This window comes from Choristoneura fumiferana, chromosome 7, assembly GCF_025370935.1.
Source record: "Choristoneura fumiferana chromosome 7, NRCan_CFum_1, whole genome shotgun sequence".
Classification (NCBI taxonomy): Eukaryota; Metazoa; Arthropoda; class Insecta; order Lepidoptera; family Tortricidae; genus Choristoneura; species Choristoneura fumiferana.
In genome coordinates, this window is record NC_133478.1 from 9,099,555 (window position 1) to 9,123,591 (window position 24,037).

Genomic DNA, 24,037 nt, shown 5'->3' on the forward strand with positions numbered 1-24,037 from the left:
ATTTATTGTTATAAATTTCTTTTTGGAGTCGGTTTTACTTTTTTGTCAAAAAAAATCTTTTATTAACTGTCGAAACGGAGGGAAGAAAATGTGTAGGTAAAAAGAAAAGAAATTATTTCCAAATTGATAGTGTAATGACTGTTCTATACATTGATTACCAATCAGCCATATAATATCACAACCAAAATCAAGTAACTAACGAATAACTTAAAAAGTTTCTCTAGGAAAATGATTACTTTACGAGAAGCTGCCTCAAAGCTGTAACAATTCGAATACGAACATTTTATTGCTGTCGCTACAGTAGGTAGTTACAGTTGCTAGTAAAAAAATCGACTACTTATCTATGTACGTACACTTTTAATTGGGATTAACATGAAGTGTTGACGGCAATGACGGATTAGGTATAATACAATGTCGACTTTTTTATTACTATTCGTGTAAAAGCTTCCAAACACCTATTTCTACAAATTGTCTAAATTGTTTACGACTAACTGAAGCCTCTTATTATAAATGCAATATCCCTTACGTATGTTAGTTATTGTTACTGTTTAATAAAGCTTCGCATTAATTAACTAGTAAGTATGAGTTTGGTACCTATTGGTACAAGGAAATGTTCGTCTTTAATGTTACAGTTATTTTCTGAAACAATTTTACGATTACAACATTTTTTATTTTTTTAAGATTACGTACCATCGACGAATTATTCCAAGTACTTAACTTTAAGGTTGATTAAAAGTGCCAACATTAACAGCCAGAAGTGATGGCGCCCTATATTGTCTAAGTATATCCTAACATAAGAATTTCCGGATAAAAAGGTCAATTGGCGCCCTTTTATTCTACTTAAAGCAGCACTGACTTCTTTAAATTGGTTCAACGATTAATTTTAACTTTTTGGTACAAAACTGGATTGGCTTATTAAAATTTTGCAAAAATTTATGTACTTTTATCAACTACTCAATGATTTTCCTATTGAAGTCTTATGTCTTATGTCACATTAAGTGCATTAAAATTACCCACTAGGTGGCCACTATAACATGGCGCTGTGATATGTCTACGTCCCTTTTAAGCTAATATCTGGCTAAAACATCGTTAAATTGTGCTTAATTTGTGACATACAGAATCGCATTATTAAACATTAGTAAAAATTACAATGTAAGGATCGTCGCAGTCTTAGCACTTTATTCTATTGCACTGGATAAACCTATGTGATGTAGGGTTTACTTGCTTGTAACAAACTAAGCACAATTCGATTTCGACACAAACACAGCATTTAAATTCTTATTTAATATTTAAATTAATTATTCCTTAAATTGCAGCAAAGGTTTCAGAGCTCAAGATCGTGGCGGCGATCTTGTAACTTGACGGATAAGCCTGGTCTGAATTGACACTGAATTCAGTCTTTTTCTAAAAGATGTAACAGAGGTAGGTTTACAAGGGAGCTCGATGATTGACAATCTTCACTTGAAACATGCAGCTGTCCATGACACTTTTATTTGAAGTGTTATATCTTTGCGTCAATCATGGATTGAGTTGAGGCTCATTAGATATTATCAGTTAAAATTGCACTACAAGATAAGCTTAAATATTTTTTATATCCCGGTTTAAAGTGAACATCGCCATTGGCTTGTTTTTTTTACCTTATTTAGCAAGAGGTCTTTGATAGAAAAATTGATTAGCGTCGTGTAACAATTTAACCTACATATTTTGATATTGTCGCATTGTTTATCACTATTACATAATAATTTAACAATTCATTAGTATCCGGTTACACTAAAATTATCGCCAATTATTAACATAATAATTGTTGAGTAAGTAATTTTATAAATTTATTATTCATACCGATTATTGACAGCTCTTAAAAAGGTAAAACCCTGCTGTTAATACACTGGAATGTATGGAGAAATAATGGCGGTAGATCCAGTAGCCTAGTATAAAAATAAATATTACTTCAAGTGATTTATTTTTCAACCTATAATAATAACCAAGAGTCAAGGTAGATGCATACTTAGGTCGGTACAAACCACCACTACTAGAGTTAATGTTATCTCCAAAACTCTAAGACACAAAGAAATAATGTAGATTTAAAAATTCGGACGGCCAGCAAACTATTGCAACTTTTTTGAAATCTACCAAATGCTAAGTAAATATTGAAAGCATCAATCGTTAAATCGCATTATCAGTCATAAGTACTTATAAAGTAAGAGATTACATAGCTTACAAATCGCACCTTCAGCTGAGCTACTCCGAAACTCGAAACTCGAAGTTCGTGTCGTGCGGTCCCTCTGACACTTACACTGTTTGATACGAGAGCGAGAGGGACCGCACGACACGAACTTCGAGTTACGAATTTCGTAGTAGCCTTGCAGAATTGTACTGACTCAATTCGAAATAACATTTCAATTAAACTTTTTGCACCTAAACAACTAGGTATTATAGTCAAAGGTATAGTTTAAAAATTACATTATTTTGAATCGAGTCAGTACAATTCTGAAGGTGCGAAATATAATAAATGTAAGGCTAATTCGGCTACATTATATTAATAGAGCAGCTCAGCAATTTAAAGTTCAAGAAAAAAAGATAACCAATATTTTTTACTAAAACTGGTATTTTTTTACTAAAGGAGTTTTATCGATTTTTCTGTAAAACTTACTCCTTGTAGTTGCTTATGTATTTTTGTAAGCTTTCCCTAAATCAGTATTTCCCAAAGTGGGCGTTAACACCCCCCTGTGGGCGCTGGAGGCCTAAAGGGGGGCGCTAAGGGGCCTAGAACAAATCTTTACCTTCGTGCCTTTATTATACCTTCGTGTTTTTAGCATTAGAAAGAAGAAAGCGATCTGACGTGTCTTTTTATTAAAAAACACTTTTGAAAAATAAGTCACAGCAAATACGTAACAATTTGCAAGGAAATAATATGATCAACATGCTTTGGTATCATAAGTAATAGTTAATATTTTTTTAAAACGTCTGTCAATAAAAGGACTCGTCAAGATTGTTTACCCTTTTTCTAATGTTAAGAAAAACGAAGTATAGGTAGGCGACACTAAAATGTTATCCAGTTTTTAAGGTAACAAATATGGGGGGCGCTACAAAATAACTGATTCTCAACGTGGGCGTTAGACGAAATAAGTTTGGGAAACTCTGCCTAAAATCTTCAACAAGCAATTCTTCTTCTTACTGGCCGCAAGGGGAGTACTTGGTAATACGTGGGTTGTCGTATTAGCGGCATGAAAACAAATGCGCAAGTATGTGTACAGTGCCAAAAACTTATGCGATGGCGATGGCAGTGCTGTCAGTGAATTTAAAGTTACGTGATGTTTTCGTAGTTCCAGTTTTTGGCCTACAGACATCAAATAAATTTGCAGCACTGTATTGCTAGCATAAAAAAAACCTATATCCAGTCGCATGCAAAATTGTTGCCATTAGCAGCAAGTAGGGCATGGCATGGATTAATTACTGCAAAATGACTTAGGCATTACAGTTCGGTCCTGTCTAACCTAGTTACTATTTCTTAGAATCAATTAATTTTGTGATAAAAATATTGTTAGTATGTCGTTCAAATTGACTCCATCTGCTCAGTCAGCTCGAGGATCGGACTCTCGCTCAAAGGCAGCATCGCTGCCGACGACGGTAAGCTGTGGCCTTGCCAGTTTGACTGAAATAAAATGACAAACATTAATTGACCATACACAAAAATAATAATTTCTCCTGTCCTCGAAAGTTAATTGTCAAATCACCTTGTACTTAGGCTATAATAGTTGCAGCAAGTATTTCTTATTTTAATAGAATGACAAGCTTAGTATGAAGATGTTTTAGTAATGAGTGGTTAAAAGTACCAAAAAACCTGACTTTCGAGAACAAGACATTATTGGAAAAATAACAAAACTGTGTATGATCATAATCACCGTAGATATACTTACTATTTCGGAGTTTAGAGGATTTTTAGTTTTTCTTGTTTTCTTGAAAATGGATCATGAAATGATGTGGTGCACTAAAACTGGTTTTCTACATCTACAATGTGTCAATGTTTGGTTTGAAATTCGGGATGTGTTTCCAACCAGTGTCGATTGAATTACTTACTAGTACTAATTACAGTTCTGCTTCCAATAATTTAATTTTAGTATAGTTTGTAGTTTTGGGCTGGTAGTATTATTTATAAATATAGAGTTATGACCTAGAAAATGAATCCACTTCCTCAATCGAGATCTTATCTTATCTTCATAGACGATATTGTCCGAAGCTTTGACTTTGAAACAGAACTATAACTACATTACTTATTAAATCCATGCACTGGCTTGTCTACAAAAAAACTTTCTAGCGTCCAAATAAAACAATAAATTTTAAAAACATTACATTTATTTAAATAAAACTTTTTCTAAGTAAAGCTGTCACATCTTACATACGTAACTATAATAGTTATTTATTAGCCAATAATCACAAAATTTCTATACAGTATATAGACTTTCACAAAGAAAACAAACAATGTAAATAATATAAATAAATACTTAGTCTAAAAAAAAACTATGGAAGAACTTCAAATAAATACGTAAGATTATCGTATGTGATGTCTGTAAAATATACATGTGAAATGCAATTTTTTACTATACAATACTTGGCAAGTATGTAATGGAATAGTTAATGTAATGAAAATTCTACGATTCAATCGGAATGAGTTCAGTTGGGTAAAGATAGTAACGTATTTGAGTACGAAACTAGCATTCAAATTAAAATGTGTATTTAAGTATTGAGTGCGGACATGATAGAATTGACACTCGTGTAATTACTTACATTACACCTACAAATCTATTAATGTGCTCAAAATAGTCATAAACTCATTGAATAATTATATTAAGTTACCTAAGCTCGGCAGTTCTATCGGTAACATATATCATACAAATCATTTATTTACTAGTTATTGTCATGCAGTCATCGATAGTAAAATATATCTGCGTAATTATGTCGATGCATGCACTCTAATTTACGAAGAACGCCATATCGACGAATGATGCTGCATCTCGTTATCAATACATTATGCTACACGAAGACATGTACTTAGCGGTTACTGTGCAATCATAAGAATCGAGCGATGCGACGAAAATACGTCGACGATACCTACGTGGCGTGCACAATGGATTGGATACTAATGACTAAGGAGATCTAGTCAGTTGATCTGTTGGAATACCTGGAAGCAGGGCTGCGGCTGGAAAAGACTGGCGTTCCACTGCGCCGGCCAGAGCGGCGAGTCACCGGCCGCCAGCGCCGCCGCGTCCGCATCGCCGCCCGCCTCGCCGCGCGCCTCGCGCCGCGTCGCCAGCTCAGAGATCTGGCAGGCGCTCTGCAGGCTGGACGGCAGGTTCGACCAGGTCTCGTTGCCCAGTCTGTCCTTGTTCATTATGCTAATCTCCATCGAGCCCTGGTACGCGTACTTCGCCAGCTCCTCCTGGTTCTCCTCGACTTTGTGCTTCGGCGAACGATTCGGGCCCTCGACTATCGCCTGGAAAGCGAGCAGATCCCTGTTCTCGGTGTCGGTGAGGGGCAGGGGCGGCAGGATCTGCTGCTGCTGCGCGATCTTGTAGCTCTGCTGGCGCAGCATCTGGCGGCGGCTGAGGCCGAGCTGCAGCGAGTGCAGCGCGCCGATGTCGTGCGCGGACACGTTGGGCGGCGTCATCTGCTTCTGCAGCAGCTGGCGCTTCTGCTGGAACAGGCGGTGCTGCATCAGCTGCTGCTGCAGCGGCGGCTTGCTGGCCGCGCCCGCCACCGCGCCGTGCAGCTCGCCCGCCTCCTGCACCTGCCCGACCATTTTCGGACTGGCCGGCATCGGCGGCGACGTGCTCGAATAGTTGAACGTTTCCGGTAGACTGATACGTTTAGTGGGGGTCTTGGTATCCAAGAAATGTGGGCTGAACGAAGCCGCGAATTGATTATGTTGTATCTGTCTCTGTGTCATCTCCTCGGCCGGAATCGAAGCCTGGTATTGTGTTTTTAATTTTTGAGCCTCCTTTTGAACGAGATGGAGTTCTAGGACGCCTTTCGCTTTACAGTTCTCGTTTAATCTCTGACTGTTGAAAGCTAGGCTGTTGACTTGTTGCTCGTTAGACTGTGCCGCTTGCTGCGCGACCAGCCCGTCGCTCGCCCGTCGGCCTTCTCGGAAGTCGACAGGACTCCGTGTCATGGCACGAGGGCAGTTTTTATTTGCGGACTGGTAATTCAGCGGATTATGCCGCGCTATCGATCCTATTCCTGGAGTTTTACTATTGTATGAGGAGATATACACGCAAGGGTGCATCGGACTAGTATTAACGAGAGAACTGTTCTCGTATGCCAATTTGTCTTCATTCGACGTACAACTAGGTAGGCTGCTAGCTAATTCGCTGGAACAGTCTGAGAGTTGATAATCCAGGCTTTCGAATGTGGAAAAATTGCTCTGCGAAGAATCACAGCTGAGGTTCTGACTGAGGCTCTTGTTGTTGAAGAAGGTGACAACGCCGCTGCTGGAACTGGAGCTGGCGTAGGAGCCGAGCCGGTTCTGCGCGCTCGGCGCCGCCACGTCCTCCATATCTGTTTCGCAGCCCTCGTCCGTCGAAGAAGAATACTGTTGCTGAAATTTTGTCGTGTCAGTCGCTATATTGCTTTGAAGATTTGGACCGGAGTAAGTCTGACTGGTAGTATATCTATTTAACGAGAATTTGCTGTCTGGTCTGTATAGAGTATTTGGGATTAAATCACTAGGCGCCGTGGACGTCGTGGGGAGGTTTCCATCCGTGCTCGATACCGGTGGAAGTACTGTGCTTTGTAAATATGAGTACGCTGGAAGATTATGATTCATATAGTCTTTGAACGGTGGCGTACTAGACTGGAGCCTGCTCAAGTCCTGCTGCTGCGCCTGAGAGACGAGTCTGCTCGATTCTAAAGGTTTTGGTTGCTCTAATACTCCTAACTTTGCTTCCACGAACTGTGTCGGTATTGGACTAGTGCTTAAATTCACGGTGCCTTTCAGAGGTAAAGGAGACTGCTGCAAGGTATTCATTAGTTTGGCTGCTTCGGAACACATTGTAAACGTCGTGGAACTTGGCATTTTCATTGTCTCTACACTAAAATTTGTCGCCGATGCTGAATTTTGGAGAAAATTCGCAATCAGATTGTGGTCGGTAGTTGAGGAATTTCTTCCACCGTCTATTGCACATTTTGAATCGAAACTGGAGGACGTAAGTAGCCTGGTACCATCAGTAATACTTTTGCTAGTATCGGGCCCGACCGTGGTGGACTGTTGCAACAGCCTACGGCAGTCCTCGCTGGATTGTTTAAGAATATTTTGCTGCTGTTCATACGTAGAAGTGAGCAACCTATGCGTCGGAGTGCCGTCACTTAGCTTTGCCCCTAGCCTCTGCGTTGATTGTGTTACGTCATTATTTCTCATGGAAAGAAGACGTGTAGAGTCTGAATCATGACTCCGACTTGAACCTACATCTAGGTTGCCGACAAGAAAGCTCCTATGCGTGTCCGAGGGATCGGAGTTTCGTTGGAGCAGTCTCTGTTCAGTCATGTTGACGCCAGCCAAAGACAGTAAACGCTGCGTTTCGGACGACGACGAGTCGGCCGAAGTAGCAGATATCATGGGCGTTGCTCTATTGAATTCCCTCGATGGAGGATCACCGGCGTGTAAGATTCTGGAATTTAAAAATATATTGTTTATTTCTTACCTACTCAAATTGATGTTGCAAATATTTCAGTGGTATTTAGCCAAGTTAGAATTTAAATTTGAACTGTTTTCTAAATCAAAAACTAAATTGAAATCGCTCAAAAAATCGTACTTATAATAGCTGCAGATGAGCACGGAGATGGTTGGTCGAGAAAGATGCCTGTCAGCAAAACTGGATGGATGCTATCCAGAAAAGTGAGGCGTGGACAGGGGGGAGGAAGCGTTTATCCAGCAATGAGACAAATCAGGCTCTTTAAACAAAACAAAAATCAAATTACATGCGATCTGTCTCTGCTTTTGAGCTAACATCAAAAAAAAACAAAGAAAATTTGGACCACAGTAATGTTCTCATATCGCAATCCAATTGCTATGTCATCTACGTAACTCTTACCATACCTGTTTTGGTGTTCCCGCCTCGCATCGTGCAGTTCCCTGACCAGAGCCTGGTCTGCGACAGATGAGGGTCGCCGCGAGGGCCGCCGGTCAGTGTTGACGGCGGCTCCGCTGGCGGCCCTGGCTCGTAGCCGCTCCAGGAGGAGCAGATAAATAGCTGCATGGTGGTCGTAGCTATTGGAACGTAGGCTCTGCAAAGAGGATTTCGGTTCAGCGATTTATAGTAAACTGATAGCACAGGGACAATATGCAGAAGTCATTTTTTTTTTTTCAAAAATATGGAGTGATTTGCAACTTCCAAGTCGAACCTTATCAAATATACAGGTAACTTATGTACCTACCTACATTTTCCATCGGAAGAAAATAAACTTTGAACCTGCGTGAAACAAGTTCGCGACTACAACTCGATCTCGAGAGATTTGCCACTGGGATGTATTTAAATCGCGATTATCTTTTATGGGCTTCTTCTTGAACTACCACATGGCAATAGGTGTAATTAACATTCACAATAACAATGCCAGTAGAATTTCGTATAAGTAGTATTTAAATGCCTACCTCTTTGGTCTTCACCGGATCAATTCCCAAGCTCTGCATGAGCCGGAGCACCTGTTCGTTGGGCTCGTGGTGCGCGGGCGCGTGCGCGGGGCTCCGCGCTGGGTCAGCCGCCGGCGCCGGCACCGCGTAGGGCTCCACCGCCATCCACCGGTGCTTCTTTATCTGGTCGATCGTGTACCGCTTCATGGGCTCCAGGACCAACATCTTGCGGATTAACGATTCGCAGTCTGAAATAATTAAAATAGAACGTTTACTTTTTATTGTATACAAGTGCCAGACGAAGAAACTTAATCACCAGTAATTGGACTAGGCATGGCCTACTCCGCCGTCGCCATCCGTCCTGTGGCACTCAGTGGCATTTTTAGCTCACCCACTGCAGTGGATACATTCGGTTAATAAGGCCGGCCCAGTCCCCCCTTCAAACTGGCAGTCTGCACCTACATCGCCATAGGTAATATGAAGTAGTTAATATCATCTAATCCCGGGGTTCTATACAATTTTTTGAAATACAGGATCTTACGATCATGTATTACCGAATGATTACTGATACCTATTGATTCACGAGAGAAGTAGGCCTTCCTATAATCATTTAGTTAGTACCTTTTTCGGATAACCTTTCCATACATTTGTACGAGTATGTACCTTAAGCAATATAAATAAGATGGAGAATTACACTCCTTACGGGGAGTAATTGTTTTATAGGCACCCAAAATCATTGTTGAAAGAGGTCTAGTTAAGTCTTTTCATCACTTATGAGCTTATCTAAAGTTTAGACTCTCAAATGGTGCCACTAGACCGGTGAGCGGTCAGAGTTGAAAGGACAAAGGTTGCCGCCGTACGCTACCCACTACTCCACTACGGCTATAAATCTGATCTTTTACGTCTCGAATGGCTTTATTGGGAAACCTACGTTTGTTTTAGGTTCTACAAAAAGTACTTAAGTGGCCGTTTCAAGTTCAAATTGTATTACTGAGTTATTACAAAAATAATTTGAATACTTTACAGGCTTTTTTCCGACAGTATCTTTTGTTAACTTTATTATTCAAAATATATATTCGTTTGTACCAAATTTTAAGTTCGACTTGCAAGATTTGAAGACAACTTTATACCTCAGACATCTATATATTATATTATATTATATTATATTATATTATATTATATTATATATTATATTATATTATATTATATTATATTATATTATATTATATTATATTATATTATATTATATTACATAATATTTTTTTGATTTTAAGTTAGTTGATTTGATTAAGAAATTTAATTCCGAATACCTTCATTATTTCAAAAAAATATTCGTTTATTTTCCTTAATTCAGTAATTCTACTTGTTTTATAACTCTACTTCGAAGTTTTAGCAGAAAATCAAACTGACAGCAAAACGAAGTCCTCAGTATTAAACTATCTAAATAGTATGCAACTTCGTTAAAACGTTTAATTAGCGCATGTCCTATGTAAATTTTAGACTAGGCACAATAAAAAAAGGTACTTATTTTCAGTTATTAAATTAAAACCTTTTCTATTGAACGTTTATAACGTAACTTTACCGTGCAGTATTTACATACACAACGTTCGATTTATTGCTTCCAAGTAGGTACCACATATCGAAATTATTAACTGCAAGCGCTTCCAATCAGCAAGTCATCCGTGATATTGGTAGCGCTTGTAATTTCGCACCCGTTACCGCAACACGTCTAAGAATATAAAATAGAAGGTATATGTTTTACAGACTAAATAAATAAGCAGCTGAAACTATAGTTGTGGTAGGGGTTCTAAAATTGGTGGTTTTACGTCAGTACGGTGGGCGACACGCGCTACGCAAGGTGATAGAAAGCGCACAAAGGTCAGGGGCCGCGCGGTTACATTGACGTCATGGCTCATGCTCATGCCACTGTGACAGACGATCCTAATTCGGTGGGAAACGAGAGGTTGCTCACCGCCGATCGAAGCGTAATCGGATCTTCAAGCCAAAATCATCTAAATTAGGCCTTGAACGCCGAAAACGATAAAATATACTTGATACTTGTTAAGTACATTAAATTTTTAGCGCATGTTAGTTTATTTTGTTTCGATAGCAAACCCAATTCTCGTGTTGTATAAAGTAGAATGAATAAAGATTTGATGTTAAGCTAACAGCCTGTAATAATCCCACCCAAGACGATTCAGCGACAGACTATTCCGGTATTTACTCAATTGGAAACTGACGCACGACGTTAATTTTCTATTCTGTCAATCAAGTTCGGTACGCGACAGTTTACAAATTTAAACTACCTATATTGCTTTTTCACTTAAGATCAAAACAAGACAGTTATTGGTTATCGTGTTAGGTGGTGGCAAAGACTCTTGCGTGATAATTGTTTTTAATATCGACGCGAAAGCATCAAGGGGTTGAATGGTGGTCACAATTCCTGCACGCTTGAACTATATTTAGTAACGCTAGATGAATGAACTTGATAATAGAATTACTGCCGTGCAAGGTGAGGTTTGACGGCAGCACAAAAGTATACGCATTCGATCTGCGAACCGCTGACGTAAATCGCTTGCAGAACTTAAAGGCGTGACACTTTGAGGCAGGTATTATACTTATTAACACATTTTGTTGTACTCAGAACTACTTGAAATATGTAAATAAGATTGTTGAACTATTTGAACTGAGCCTTTAGGTATCTCAATATATACCTCGTTGCAATAAGGAAGGGTCAGAGACATTTATTTAAAAATACCTACTACTGCTACTCGCTTCTTCTGCTTGGAATTCCCGCAGTTATTGTTAACCCACGGGAAGTATATAATTTTTCCGGTGAAAATTAGCCTTTTTTTGTCTCAATGCACTAAAGAAAAAAAGATTTGCTAACAGTAACAAAAAAAAATGTTGCTTGTAACATAACTTGAGCTCCAACAAAACTAAGGCCTACTGGCCTACTGGCCTAACCGATTAATTTTAACCAATTAAATTTTGTAGGCACTTTTGAACCAATTAAATTAATTAACTTTTTAATCAATTAAACTAAGGCCTACTGGCCTAAGTAGCAGGTAAGTATAGCTAAAAGTTAGGTGATGTCTTACAAATTCAGTTTTGCAATATTAGCATTATTTTGGTTACTAATTAGTAATTTTTGACTAAACGTCAAATAGCCAAAATAGTTCCTTTTTTTCAGTGTAGGTAGACACAGACACGCGTTCCAATTTATCGCCTATCATCAAGATTGACCTACACTTCTACACAAACTAACAAACAGTTACTTCAACGTAATAATTATTATTTTGCATAAAAAACAGGTAATTAAGTATTTTTTATAATTTTAGATTAAAGTTTCGATCTAATTAGGTATGATATTATTCATCATAAATTATTTTCATTGATTCCCTGCTTTAAACTGTGCCGAGTAGGTAATTTAGTAACGCGTGCTACGGTCTTTCCGATCATGCGTCATTCAATCGGAAATTAATTGCTTTCATCTGCTGCAAGTGAATGACGCCCGATGAGAAATAAATAAGCCGAATCCAAAAATAATTTAATGTAAATATTTCAATCGCAGCACTCGCTCTTTACTTAGCTTTAACAAAACATAGATTCGATGGGAGTGACGAATCCGATATAAATATTCGCTAAACATTCGGCGCTCTCTCGATATAGATCGCCCGCAAAATCCTGCACTTAACGAAAACAAAACACGCCGCGCACGCGCATCAACTAGGTCTGTGAATAATTTCGTACTATTTTATTTACCTCCCTTAACTTCTAAAATAAAGTCGATGAGTAGTGGAATTCGCCAGTAGATGCTATTAATAATCACTTGGACGCAAATATCGCGTGCTGTGCTTGACCATTGACGCAATCGCGGGAAAAATGTGCGGGAGTTATTTAATAGTAAGTATTGAAAGTCGGGTGGACGGGCGACGGGCGTGATCCATCCGTGAACTTGTCGGCGTTTTACGGCCGCGTCGCCGTCCTGCATTCCATCTCTAACTGCAACTCGTAAATATGTAAACATGCCATACAAGAGAGATGACGCATTTCAGACTTATTGTTAATGACGGTTTCTTAATTAGGTAAATGCCAAATATGATGGTTTCTGGGACGTTAGAAAGTCACGCGTTTATTTGCGCTTTTAGATTTCACTGCGTTCGTTGCCAAGTATGGTAGTGTCCTGACTTTGCTCGTCATCATAGAAACCTCGAGTTGTGCACTCAATATTAGGTATAATTACACTTTTTTATCCGAAACAAGATTATTCAGCGGTTAAGTTGGTGTTCAGATTAGTCATAGACACATATCGTACATGCATGTTTTCAACTAGTCTTCGCGTTGCGGAAAAATGACATCTTAATTTTGAAATGATTGCCTTTTTAACCGACTTTAAAAAAGGAGGTTATCAATTCAGTTGTTTTTTTTTGTGTTTGTTACCGTCATTTATTTGATTTTTTTTTTGCGTTCGTCTAGGAATGTCTTCAATTAGGTCCCATAAGCACCAAATCAGGTTCTGATGATTGGATCTTAAGGAAATCGAGGGAACTCTTCAAATGTTGCAGGGACACCTATAGAAAATTGGATATATTTAGTAGTAGCTCGTGCATTTGCTCTTGAAAGTCATCATTTGGTGAAGTGGAACTGATGATGAAGACCACAGTTGACCATCGAAGTTACTACTCAATAACAAGTATTTCACGGGTTGAATTTTAATTACTTGGACACAGTTGCTAAGCAATTTATGCTCCTCGTAATGCATATGGTAAAACAGGTGGTGAAGCACCAGAACTCCTCAATAATGAACGTCTCTGCATCGGAAAAAGCAATCTTTCGTAAAAGGTGACGAGCAGTTGATATTAAACTATTGTATCTTTGATTATTTACACTAAAAAGCGTGAAAAAAAAAATTGTAACAAAAAATTTAACCGACTACAAAAAAACCATGAAAATAATTTTCTACCAGTCTGAAGTCGGTCGGTGCCTCAGCACGAGCCAGCAGGAGTTATTGAAGCCCAATATAAAGTGCGTAGGTGAGGTAGATAATATAGCCCACTTCTGCTGGCTGGTGCTGAGGCACCGACCGACTTCAGACTGGTAGAAAATTATTAAGTACCATGATTTTTGTAGTCGGTTCAATTCTTTGTTATATTTTTTTTTATATAGATACGTTTAGGAATTACAACGTGTACAATAAAGTGTTTCCGTTTTTTAAGATATATGAATTTTCAGGTAAATACGACGCGATATAGTTAAGTAAATAAAAGGTTTAGCGTACTATCAGTACCAACTAAAATATTTTCAATGTTGTTCTCTACCGAAAAAAAATAAAGCGGCATAATATCTGTGATGATTCAAATCTAAAACACAAAACAAAAGTTTTTACCAAGATAATCAGAATGAAAGTAATCAGTAAAAAATCGTATAAAAAATCTGAATGAAAAATTTTATGAATACAATTTTAAATAGCTCCAACGGCAACAGTCATATCATTTCAAGAGCTTAATTTAAATAAAGAAAAGCGCGTTTAAAAATGTAGCGAATTTTCATCGCATTGTACATCAGTTGTCGCGACGCGAGGCGTGCCCTCGTTAACATTCGCAAACATTTCAAATGTTCGTCGGTTTGAAAATTCGAGAGACGAGAATGCGTCAACGCTTCCCGTGCGATCAACTCTCAAAGAAAATACATTTTTCATGATGTCCTCCGGTATGACGACATTCCGTGCGCAATACGCCCGTGCCTGTCGAGATAACTGGGGCCGTTTTCACAGGTATCATGCTTTTAGGTTTGTATTTTAGGGTTATGGTTTTATATTTCAGGGACTGGGGCTCGTTAAGACTTGGCGACACGTGACTGACTTTATGGATTTTATGCGGTTCTAACTTGAGTTCGTAATGGAAGTTCCCGCTCCAACACATCACTGAAATACAATGTACGTTATACGTAGTTTTAACTTGTGGGAGGAAACTTGATACGTATTGACTACATATGTCTGTGTGAAGTCACTAATTAAATACTAATCTGTTACATAATTGGGCTGGTAAACCTATTTCGCAAACGGAAAGGAAATTGTTAACATTCATGAGCATGTGCAGAAACAGTAAATTACGCACAGAATGTACTTCTGGCGTTAATTAAATAGCACGCGAGGATTTCTATAATAATGTAAAAGTGAGACATTATGTCTGTGCTGGTGGCGTGCGAGTTACGCTTCAACACAATACTTATAACTACCTATGTACTGGAATGCAGACAAAATTTCATAACGAAATTCTGAAAAGTCTAGTTCTGCTGCTCTTTCAGCCGCAAGTGTGTAAAGTGGGTAAAGTGTGTAAAGTCGGTAAAGTTAAGGCTATTGGTTTTTAGGGTTCCGTACCCAAAGGGTGCCAACGGGACCCTATTAGTGAGACTCCGCTGTCTGTCTGTCCGTCCGTCCATCTGTCACAGGGCTCTATCTCTGAAGCCGTAAAAGTTAGACACTTGAAATTTTCACAGATTATGTATTACTGTGGCCGCTGTAACAACAAATACTAAAAATAAAATAAAGTTACAAATTAAAGGGGGTCTTCATACAAGAAACGTGTTTTTTCAGCGTTTTTTGGTTCCTCGGCGTTATTAGCCGTTGCTAAGGCGACCGAGTCGCCTAATAAGTAGTGACTTATTTATTAGGGGTTTATTAGTTTTTATGCAAAATTAATATAGCAATTTATGAACCGCAAACCTCAATGAAGCCAACTTTGATAAAGCGCTCGCCAAATCCACGCCGTATTAATCATTAGGTATGTTTACCTATTGTTTTTTACACTAAAAAAATCATACTAAGTATTTAACACTATTTACAAGGTTTATAATACAGTTTAAAATTTATTCACACTAGTCAAGCTTCTTATTATTTAATTATACACATACGAAGTCCGCCGAATTTCCCGCGTATGAACCGCGCTGACAGATATTTTTTTTTAGCCGCGCGTGGCGCGTTGCGGGCAATGACTTCAGAAGCAAAGAGATGAGAATACTAATTGTTTTTTATTCGAAATACTTGCACAAGTGCTTACATTTCGGCGATATTTTTGGAAGCTTTTCTTTAGCTTGCCCTGTTTGTTTATTTTTTTATTTATTGTTTGTTTGGGTCAAATCTTGGAAGCTAAATTTGACACTTCCATTGGTCCGATCGACTTGAAATTTTGCATACTTATGTAAATTTGGTGACAATACAATAAACTAGTAGTGACATCTTGGTGGTCCTGCCAGGATCGTCTCTGCAGGAGGGAACTCCTCAATAGGTAATAGTACCGACTTGAAATTTGGTACAGATATGTAGTTTAGACGACAATGCAAGTACAGTCAACAAAAAGTACATTCGGCAAAAAAAACTTGTATTAAAAATGTTTTTTTTTTTCAATAAAAACTTATTACAAGCATTATTATATTTATTTGCAGTGTACCTAATGTTTGCTCGGGTGGAATCTTTTAACTCAAATTTGAAGTGGATACCTTCAACCGATTGAGCTGAAATTTTATACGCATGTATAAATCCGATGACAATGCAATAATATTATTATAACATGCAGTTGATCTGATGATTAAGCTAGCGGGTGACCATAGGAACTCTGTGATAAACGAAACGACCGCATCGAGTTTGGACTAGTTTGTCGTCTTGACGAGTACTTTGGTAACCAGGGGCATAAAGTACTGTCAGCAAAAAACACTTTGTTCGAAGAATTTTAAGAAAACTTACTGAACTGTTTACGGAACCCTTCATGTACGAGTCCGACTCGCACTTGACCAATTTTTACATCATATTTCACCTTTCATTGCTATGAGTGAGGTGGACGTATGTTTTATATTATTTTTAGTTATAAGTGATGCCATTGTATCAGCTAAGTACCAACATTTGACTAAATGACTCTATTCAATGCCCACAGATATTTTTGGATCTCGTTTTCCTACTAATATTTTGTTTATATTTTGTACAATGAAGTTTCTACTTTCACCTATTTGATAAGCATACATTGACGTAATAACATTCTTTCTTATCTATTGTTAAGCTTTTGACGTATCTGCAAGTTGTTATCAACATATTTAATTATTTTAGACAAATAATAACAAATTAAATATTGTTGCCGTGTTCATACACAATCCTGCAACTAAATAAGCGAAACATAAAGTTTATGTACATGCGATTTTCAGCGGGATATTTTATGAGATAGAGCACTCAACACAAACTAGCGAGTTACGAGTTAAATCCGTGCTGTTCACCGAAAACATAATGGCGCAGGTTTTATAGCTCAGTCCTGCAGAACTTTAGACAAAGTTCGCAGGGCATCTGGGTGCGGTGAGCTACGCTACGAAGTAACTAGGTACTTTGAATAGATCCAACTCAGCCTCAAGCCCTCAAAAATAATCGAAACTTTTCAAGGCAGGACTAAATTTTCCGAGACACGAACTTTCCATTAGGACCTTTGAATTATTCATAAATAGGGGCACTTGCTAGTAGTAAATTATGTCCTTGGCGGTCAATAAATTATAAAAGAAACATTAAGAGTTCAAGGGCAGTTAATACAAGCCTTTGAAAATAGCGGAGCATCCCCTTGAAGTGACCTCAATCGTCTGATGTGAGTCGTAGACAAGTTAGGGTAGACATATATACAAGTTCAGTTCAGTTAAGCACCTCAACCTCTCAAATGTTTTGAGAGAAACTTCAGCAAATAAATTCAGAGTTTAACCCAAGGAAATAAATCTCCCTACGTAACTCAGTAAATATAAGTTACGTGTGACATGTAACATTTATTATTTACGTAAATTAATACCTATTAGTCTGTACCCACATTGTTAACGTCGGTCTCGTCCCTACATTAATTTATATATTCATCATCATCCCATCATCCCAGCCTATATACGTCCCACTGCTGGGCACAGGCCTCCTCTCAGAACAAGAGGGCTTGGGCCATAGTTCCCACGCGGGCCCATTTATATATTAAAGTGAACTAATTCTTCAAAATATTTCATCAACAATTTAGAATCCTCTCACGTCCTTACATCTGTCTTATAAAAACAAGAATGAAACCCCCGAGGCCTATAACAACCTCTTGAATAAAATAAACAATGTTTCCAGACGCAGCTTTAGCGATCCTGCAATATGCCTCAACTTAGCTTTAATACGGTAAAATTTCTTCAGAAATATTAAATACAGTGTGGATTGCCAATATTTTAAAATCATTCTGCTCCTTGCGCGCTATTTATACTAGACACATTCTTCGTGAATGAAGATATATAACGCAATGAAGTCTGAATTTATTTTCCCGTTGATACCTACCATTTATTTTAAGATAAGGCCTGTTTATATAAAGTCATTAACGTTTCGCGCGTCAATGCTTGTGCGGGGAGTGTATCGACACTCGGGACTCCTCTGCGTCCGCAAACTATTTTTGGCACAACCATGATCATCAAGATACCAACTTGCAATTAACACTGAAAATGAATACAGCAAAATTAATTTACCTATTCTCTATCGGCGACTGACTTAATGCCTCTAAATTAATCGTTGTAAATAGGACATTGGAACTGGCGCAGAAGACAATAAATTATTCTTTCGAGAAAGGTCATTGCGCTTTTATTGTTTGGTTTGGTTTACCTATTTCGTAATTGGCAACCATTTATTATACTTTATCTGATTAGCGTAATCTTATTTGCGTCAACGTCAACGGTACGACTGTTAATGTGTATCCGATAGTCCGATTACAGTGTTTTTTCTTTTCTTACTAATTTACGTCGATAACGGCGAGACGTAATCGGTGACCCAGATGAGCAAGATAACCTACGAGAGAAAATAAATACTAACAATGAATGTACGCATGTATTTTTTGCTAGTGTTCCGTGTTGTAAGTAGGAAAGAATGGCAGAAACCGGAGGATGGCGGCGGCCGCGGCCGGCCAGAGGATGCATGATTGAACACACTGCTGACGCAAGCGCCTCTATGCTTATCGATTTCATTATTTTTTATCTTCTAAGTGCGCCAATGAACAATAGTCACATGGCTAGTGCGAACAGTTCATTAAGAACGCCTAATTACGGTTAATCTCTTCGCATTTACCTAACTACGTAATTAGTCTTGGTGTACCAACTGCACAAAATCGCTACTAAGTCATTCGTTTACGTAGTCAAAATTGCCAGGTTGGAAGTTTGTTCAAGAACTCTAAACGAACCGGATTGTTGTTCCATCAAGGGAATCCCTTCAGCACAAAATCTCTTTTGGCCGTGTTATTCTACCCAGAAGTCGAAGTTGTTAACACAGTTCGCGCAAAGCTCGGCTTCAAAGATGGCTACGTTTGACTGATGTTTATTCGGGAGAAAAAGTGTTTTCAGAACTCCCTGCTTGTTGACAATACCACTAGATCCTAGATCAAAGTGAAAAACTATGAGTGACGCTTAAAATAGAAAAAAGAACATTCTTATAGTCGATTTCTTGCACGATATTGACGTGAAAGTCCTGGAAATACTCGTACCTACCTCATTTCATTCAATCACTCGTGGGAGTGTTTTGCGTCATTGCGAATGCTCTTATTTATCACTTTAATGTGCGTTCATATTTGTGAGTTTACGAATCGCACAATACCTAACATCTCGCCAGGCGATAGCAGGAACGTGTGCCTTAAACGTGAGTTAACATCTGTAACTGATTCGATTGTTACGAGAGTTGGATATCGTTATCGCTAACTGAACTTAACTTCTATTGTGTAATTTTTACGTTTCGGTATGCTTGAATAGTTGAAAAATTAAGATAAAATGTATTGCAAGAATAACTCGCAAATGGCAACTTAACAGATTTTGCTGTGCAAAAGTAGAAAAGCCTATAATATTATTTCATAAAATAGCATAATTCGGTAAAGTCGTTACCCGAGAAAACCATCCAAACTTTGCCGGCGAAATCTTCCTAATTAGAAAGAAAATGGGAAAAGTTGATGAAGACGTGAAGACCGAACTGAACCTTACTTAGACTTAAGCTCTTGCAAAAGTTATGTATCAGAAGTGAATTAAAATCAAATAGGGAAACGTTAAATTACGATTATAACTATCGTAATCAAGAAGTTTTAATGATCAATTGCATACCTACTATTGTCTTGCAATTTGAATTGTACGAGATTTGGAGTAGGTTTAAAAGGAAGAAATTAATATCACAAGGTTGCCAAGGCAAGGCATTTCAATTGCGTTTTATTTATAAATGTTGCATTGCAAAAACATTAAGAAATGCAGCTTCATTTGTTCTAAACCCATATGTTTTATTTTCCTTTAATAATAAATAATAAAAACTGCATAAGTACATAAATTAAAAGAACATTGCGATTACCAATAGTTACCGAGAACAGGTTCGACTTAGTACTTAATTCCATTTTTTATATATCTTGCGACTTTGTAAAATGGGATGTACATTAAAGATCCTTACCTTGACTCATAAAATAGGGTATCCTAAATCTTCCTGACAGCACGCGGTCGCGCAGAGACTGTAGCGTGGAGCCGTCGAAAGGTAACGCTCCGCACACCAGGACATACAAAACTACTCCCAGACTCTGTAATAAAAAAAAAACATATTACACGAGCAAATAGAAACAGAGAGGCGATGGAGATGGCGGGATGATTTAGATGCATATCAAGTAGGAGCGTGCTTTAGAGAGGGACAAAAGGCAGAAAAAAGTGGAAGAGAAAAGTGGAGAGCAGGGGGAGACTTTAAAGGGCTACGTGTCTGCAATATGAGCATTTTGTGAAATCTAGGTAAATTATTGTGTCGGTATCGGTGTAACGCGTATGATGTAAATGTATTTTGAAAGCCAATTAACAAATTAAAGACAGCTATTGTTTTTATTTATATTATTAACCTACATGTTGCATAGGTTTCGTAAAGATTTAGTTTAGTTTAAATTACAACTTAAAAACAATTAAATGTTAAATAAGGTAAGTACCTATATTTTTAGAGTGTACTGAATGGAAACAGACGCTAATGGCATTTACCAAATAGGTACGTGATATTTTTTATAAATAAAAACCAGGTAAAACTGAGTCGACTAGCTTCCCGCAATTTATACTAATAGCTATTACATCAATATCAAATAATCTTCCACTTCATAACTAAAGAACACTAAATAAATCAAATATTATATTACTAATCATCACACTGAATTAGTGTCAGGTAGAAATTTAATAACCATCCAAACTTTATATAAGTATAAAAAGGCATAAATATAAATAAGCATAATCTTGCCCCGTGTTTAATATAAGTACAAGTAGATTAGATAGAGATTAGGTAGATTTTTTTGCCATTCATAAGTGCTTGTTGTAGCCTAAATTGAATAAAGATATTTTGACTTTGACTTTGAAGTCTAGCCGAGCAAAGAAATATAATTTCCTAATTCATGGTTAAGCTATAGATATACTTACTCATATTAAATGATATTGTAACGGATAACTCACGTCTTAAACCGAGTTTAGCTCGACATAACAAAAAACACAAACATGTCGAAACATGTCGATCTAAACTCGGTTTAAGACGTGAGTTATCCGTTACAATATCATTTAATATGAGTGAGTCTCACTGTAGTTTCATGTTCAGGTATACTTACTCTTGAATTAGAATTAAGTTATAAATTCAATAGCTATCCAACGAATAAAAATAATAAGAAGGCACCGATTCAAACTGAGCATAATCTAGCCTCGTGTTTAATATACGAATCTAGAGGAGCACAGTAATGTAATAACGTACCCATATGTCAATTTCGGGCCCGGTGTATCGTTTCCCTTCGAAGACCTCTGGTGCAGCGTAGGGTGGGGATCCGCACCACGTCGCGAGCAGTTCTCCCGTCGCATAGTAGTTACTGAACCCGAAGTCCGCGATCTTGATGTTCATATTGGCGTCCAATAGCAGGTTCTCCGCCTAAATGGAAAAAGTTTTCTCATTCAACAAAGTCTCGGTATATCGGACATTTCTATTAATAACGAGTTTTATTTAAAACTTGATTGAAACGACAATACTGACTGAGCAATTTCCACCGAATATTATACCTTAGAAATCAGTCAAATATGTTTACGAACAAATCTGTAGAAATAAACAGCTGGCATGCAGTCGGAAACAGTCAAATCCAGTAATATGCTTACAAAATATTTTACGTCAGTGCAATCGGAGTGGCTAATTAAATTAATCCAGTCTGGTGGATCTCTCTGATGCGTTGTCCGCAATCCTTTCATAATGATATCAGATGCGAAAGAACGGATCAGTTGGAATATAAAGAAGCCCTTTTTGCAAACCGACGCTGTTATTAACAGATTGCTTTTACAATTTCATCGAGGAGGGTTAGTTTACTTAGATGGCCTAAATATTGACCCGACCTCAGACTTAAGACGCTTACGCAGAAGAGCAAACAATGGAATTTTAATACCTTGCTTACGACTGAACGAGATTTTTTTTCAGACTTATAAATGGGTTCCTTCATAGGACACTGGATAATATAATAACTTCATTATGTGTTTGAATCGAACCTTAAGATCCCTGTGGACGATTCGTCGCTCGTGGCAGTACTCCACTGCCGACAGGATCTGCCAAAACTTGCGCCTGGCAGCCTGCTCGGCCATCCGCCCATACTTCGCGATGTAATCTGAAGGAAACGTTATTAATTACGTAAACAGTAACTACCTTCCGCACGGCCTTCACTCATATTAATGTTCTATTTTTGCCGGAAATTGGTTCGCATGGACGTCTATCGTATCGCAAATATCCCTTAAGTAAGTATATGTTTTTGTTACTACACTGAACATTTGTAGCGTAGTGGTTCGTTCAGTTATTAGAGCGACTCGGCAGCGATGCGAAAAGTATGCAACATGCCACATCCATCAATCCGATTGGCAGATGCCGACGGATTTGTGCTGCATACTAAATACTTAAACGATATACCACTTAAACGATATACCAGTTTGGAAATTTTAACTAGCTGTTGTGGATGCTATTTCGAATAAAATCATACCTATTGAACGGTTTTATCAAAGTATGACTGAAGGAACGCACATAGTTATATAGGTACACCAAGTTCGTTTTGAAAATTACCAGATATTAGGTAATTTGTAGGCTCTTGTAGTGATTGCATTCCACACCAGGAAATTTACACTCATTTGTTATTTTCGAGACCGAATGACATCAGACGGCGCAGGTGCAATTACAAACGTCAAATGCTTTATTCACCGGATATAAACACACGTCGAACTGTGTGGCGGTTTCATCGATATACATAATGTGATATGATACCTACTTGAAACCGATAGCCGTGCCACAGCACTGCGACATTGTTTATTCAGAAATCATCTTACTTATACCATCCTTGTTCAGTAAAGGTAAAATTGGAAGTAGGTATAACAAAAGTGCTGCTGGAATTGAAAAAAAAAATTAGGTACGTGGTGTAATTATAAAATGGATTCATCATCTCGAAAGCCTCTTTGACGATTTATGTTTTTCATTCGGGCAAAAGGCATCGGGTTGGCGATCACCAGTTGGCTTTCGGGCGAATATAGTCAGCTGTGCGCGAAATTACTTCTCCATCCCCCGCTACCCCTTGCCTCTCGCGCCCTCGCTAGTGACGTCACCCGGAGCCTGCTGACGTCATGGCCGAAGCGGCCACGAACGTACAGGCGCCCTTAATCGATTTCGAGGTTATGCTTTTGGGCGTCCAGCTTTATGAAGTCAATGTTTTAATTTACTTAGCTCAAAGCACGCAAGTTCGGAAATAATTGGTTGGAAAAGAACGCAGTCAAGTTGTATAATAAAACCAAGGTATTTTTTGGCAGAAAGTTTGGGGCCGAAACGAGCGATGTTAACCTCGATAAGTCCGAATTCGAAGACGCATTTAAATTCACATGTTCGGCGTAAGAAACACCTTACTGGTGTCACTGAACCCTAACTACTCGAGAGGAACCTTTACAACTTATTTGATAGAAAGCAAATTGGGTATCGAGCAGGTCCCATTTGGAACTTTCAATATTATTTTGATACGTGCGTAGGTTTCTCAAATAATCAACTTCGCACGAATTCAAAGGAAAAGGAAATTATTTCTTTAACAATGTAGGTGCGTAGGCACATTACCAAACTTATTACCATAAATATAATACATAATTATTCTTTGTTGTAGGAATACCTAACAATAAAGTCTGAAGTTATGGCTGTGGCTCGGTAATATGCAATCGTTTGCGTCGCCTCACGCCGCGATAACTTTAGGACTGACGTAAAACTATGTTTAAGAAACGTCAGACTTCAGGTCCACTGCTTTCCTTTATCTAATTTAAGTTTCGTCCTATGCTATGACGCATAGCGTTACAAGAAAATAAAATGTGGGTACCTTCTGTTTCTCTTTTCTATTTTCCATTGGACTGAGG

The 24,037-nt window shown here is 38.1% G+C and overlaps 1 protein-coding gene across 1 annotated transcript in view; it reads right to left on the minus strand.

Moving 5' to 3' along the window:
* Positions 1–112: 112 nt before the first annotated feature.
* Positions 113–24,037, minus strand: part of LOC141429650 (uncharacterized) — a 29,371-nt gene continuing 5,446 nt past the window's right edge. The window contains exons 3-9 of the mRNA XM_074090075.1: positions 22,157–22,272; positions 21,384–21,554; positions 20,073–20,196; positions 8,645–8,871; positions 8,093–8,280; positions 5,180–7,664; positions 113–3,652 (exon numbers count right to left, since the gene is read on the minus strand). Coding sequence (XP_073946176.1) covers positions 3,554–3,652; positions 5,180–7,664; positions 8,093–8,280; positions 8,645–8,871; positions 20,073–20,196; positions 21,384–21,554; positions 22,157–22,272 — 3,410 coding nt within the window. The 3' untranslated portion in view covers positions 113–3,553. The remainder of the gene's footprint in view (positions 3,653–5,179; positions 7,665–8,092; positions 8,281–8,644; positions 8,872–20,072; positions 20,197–21,383; positions 21,555–22,156; positions 22,273–24,037) is intronic.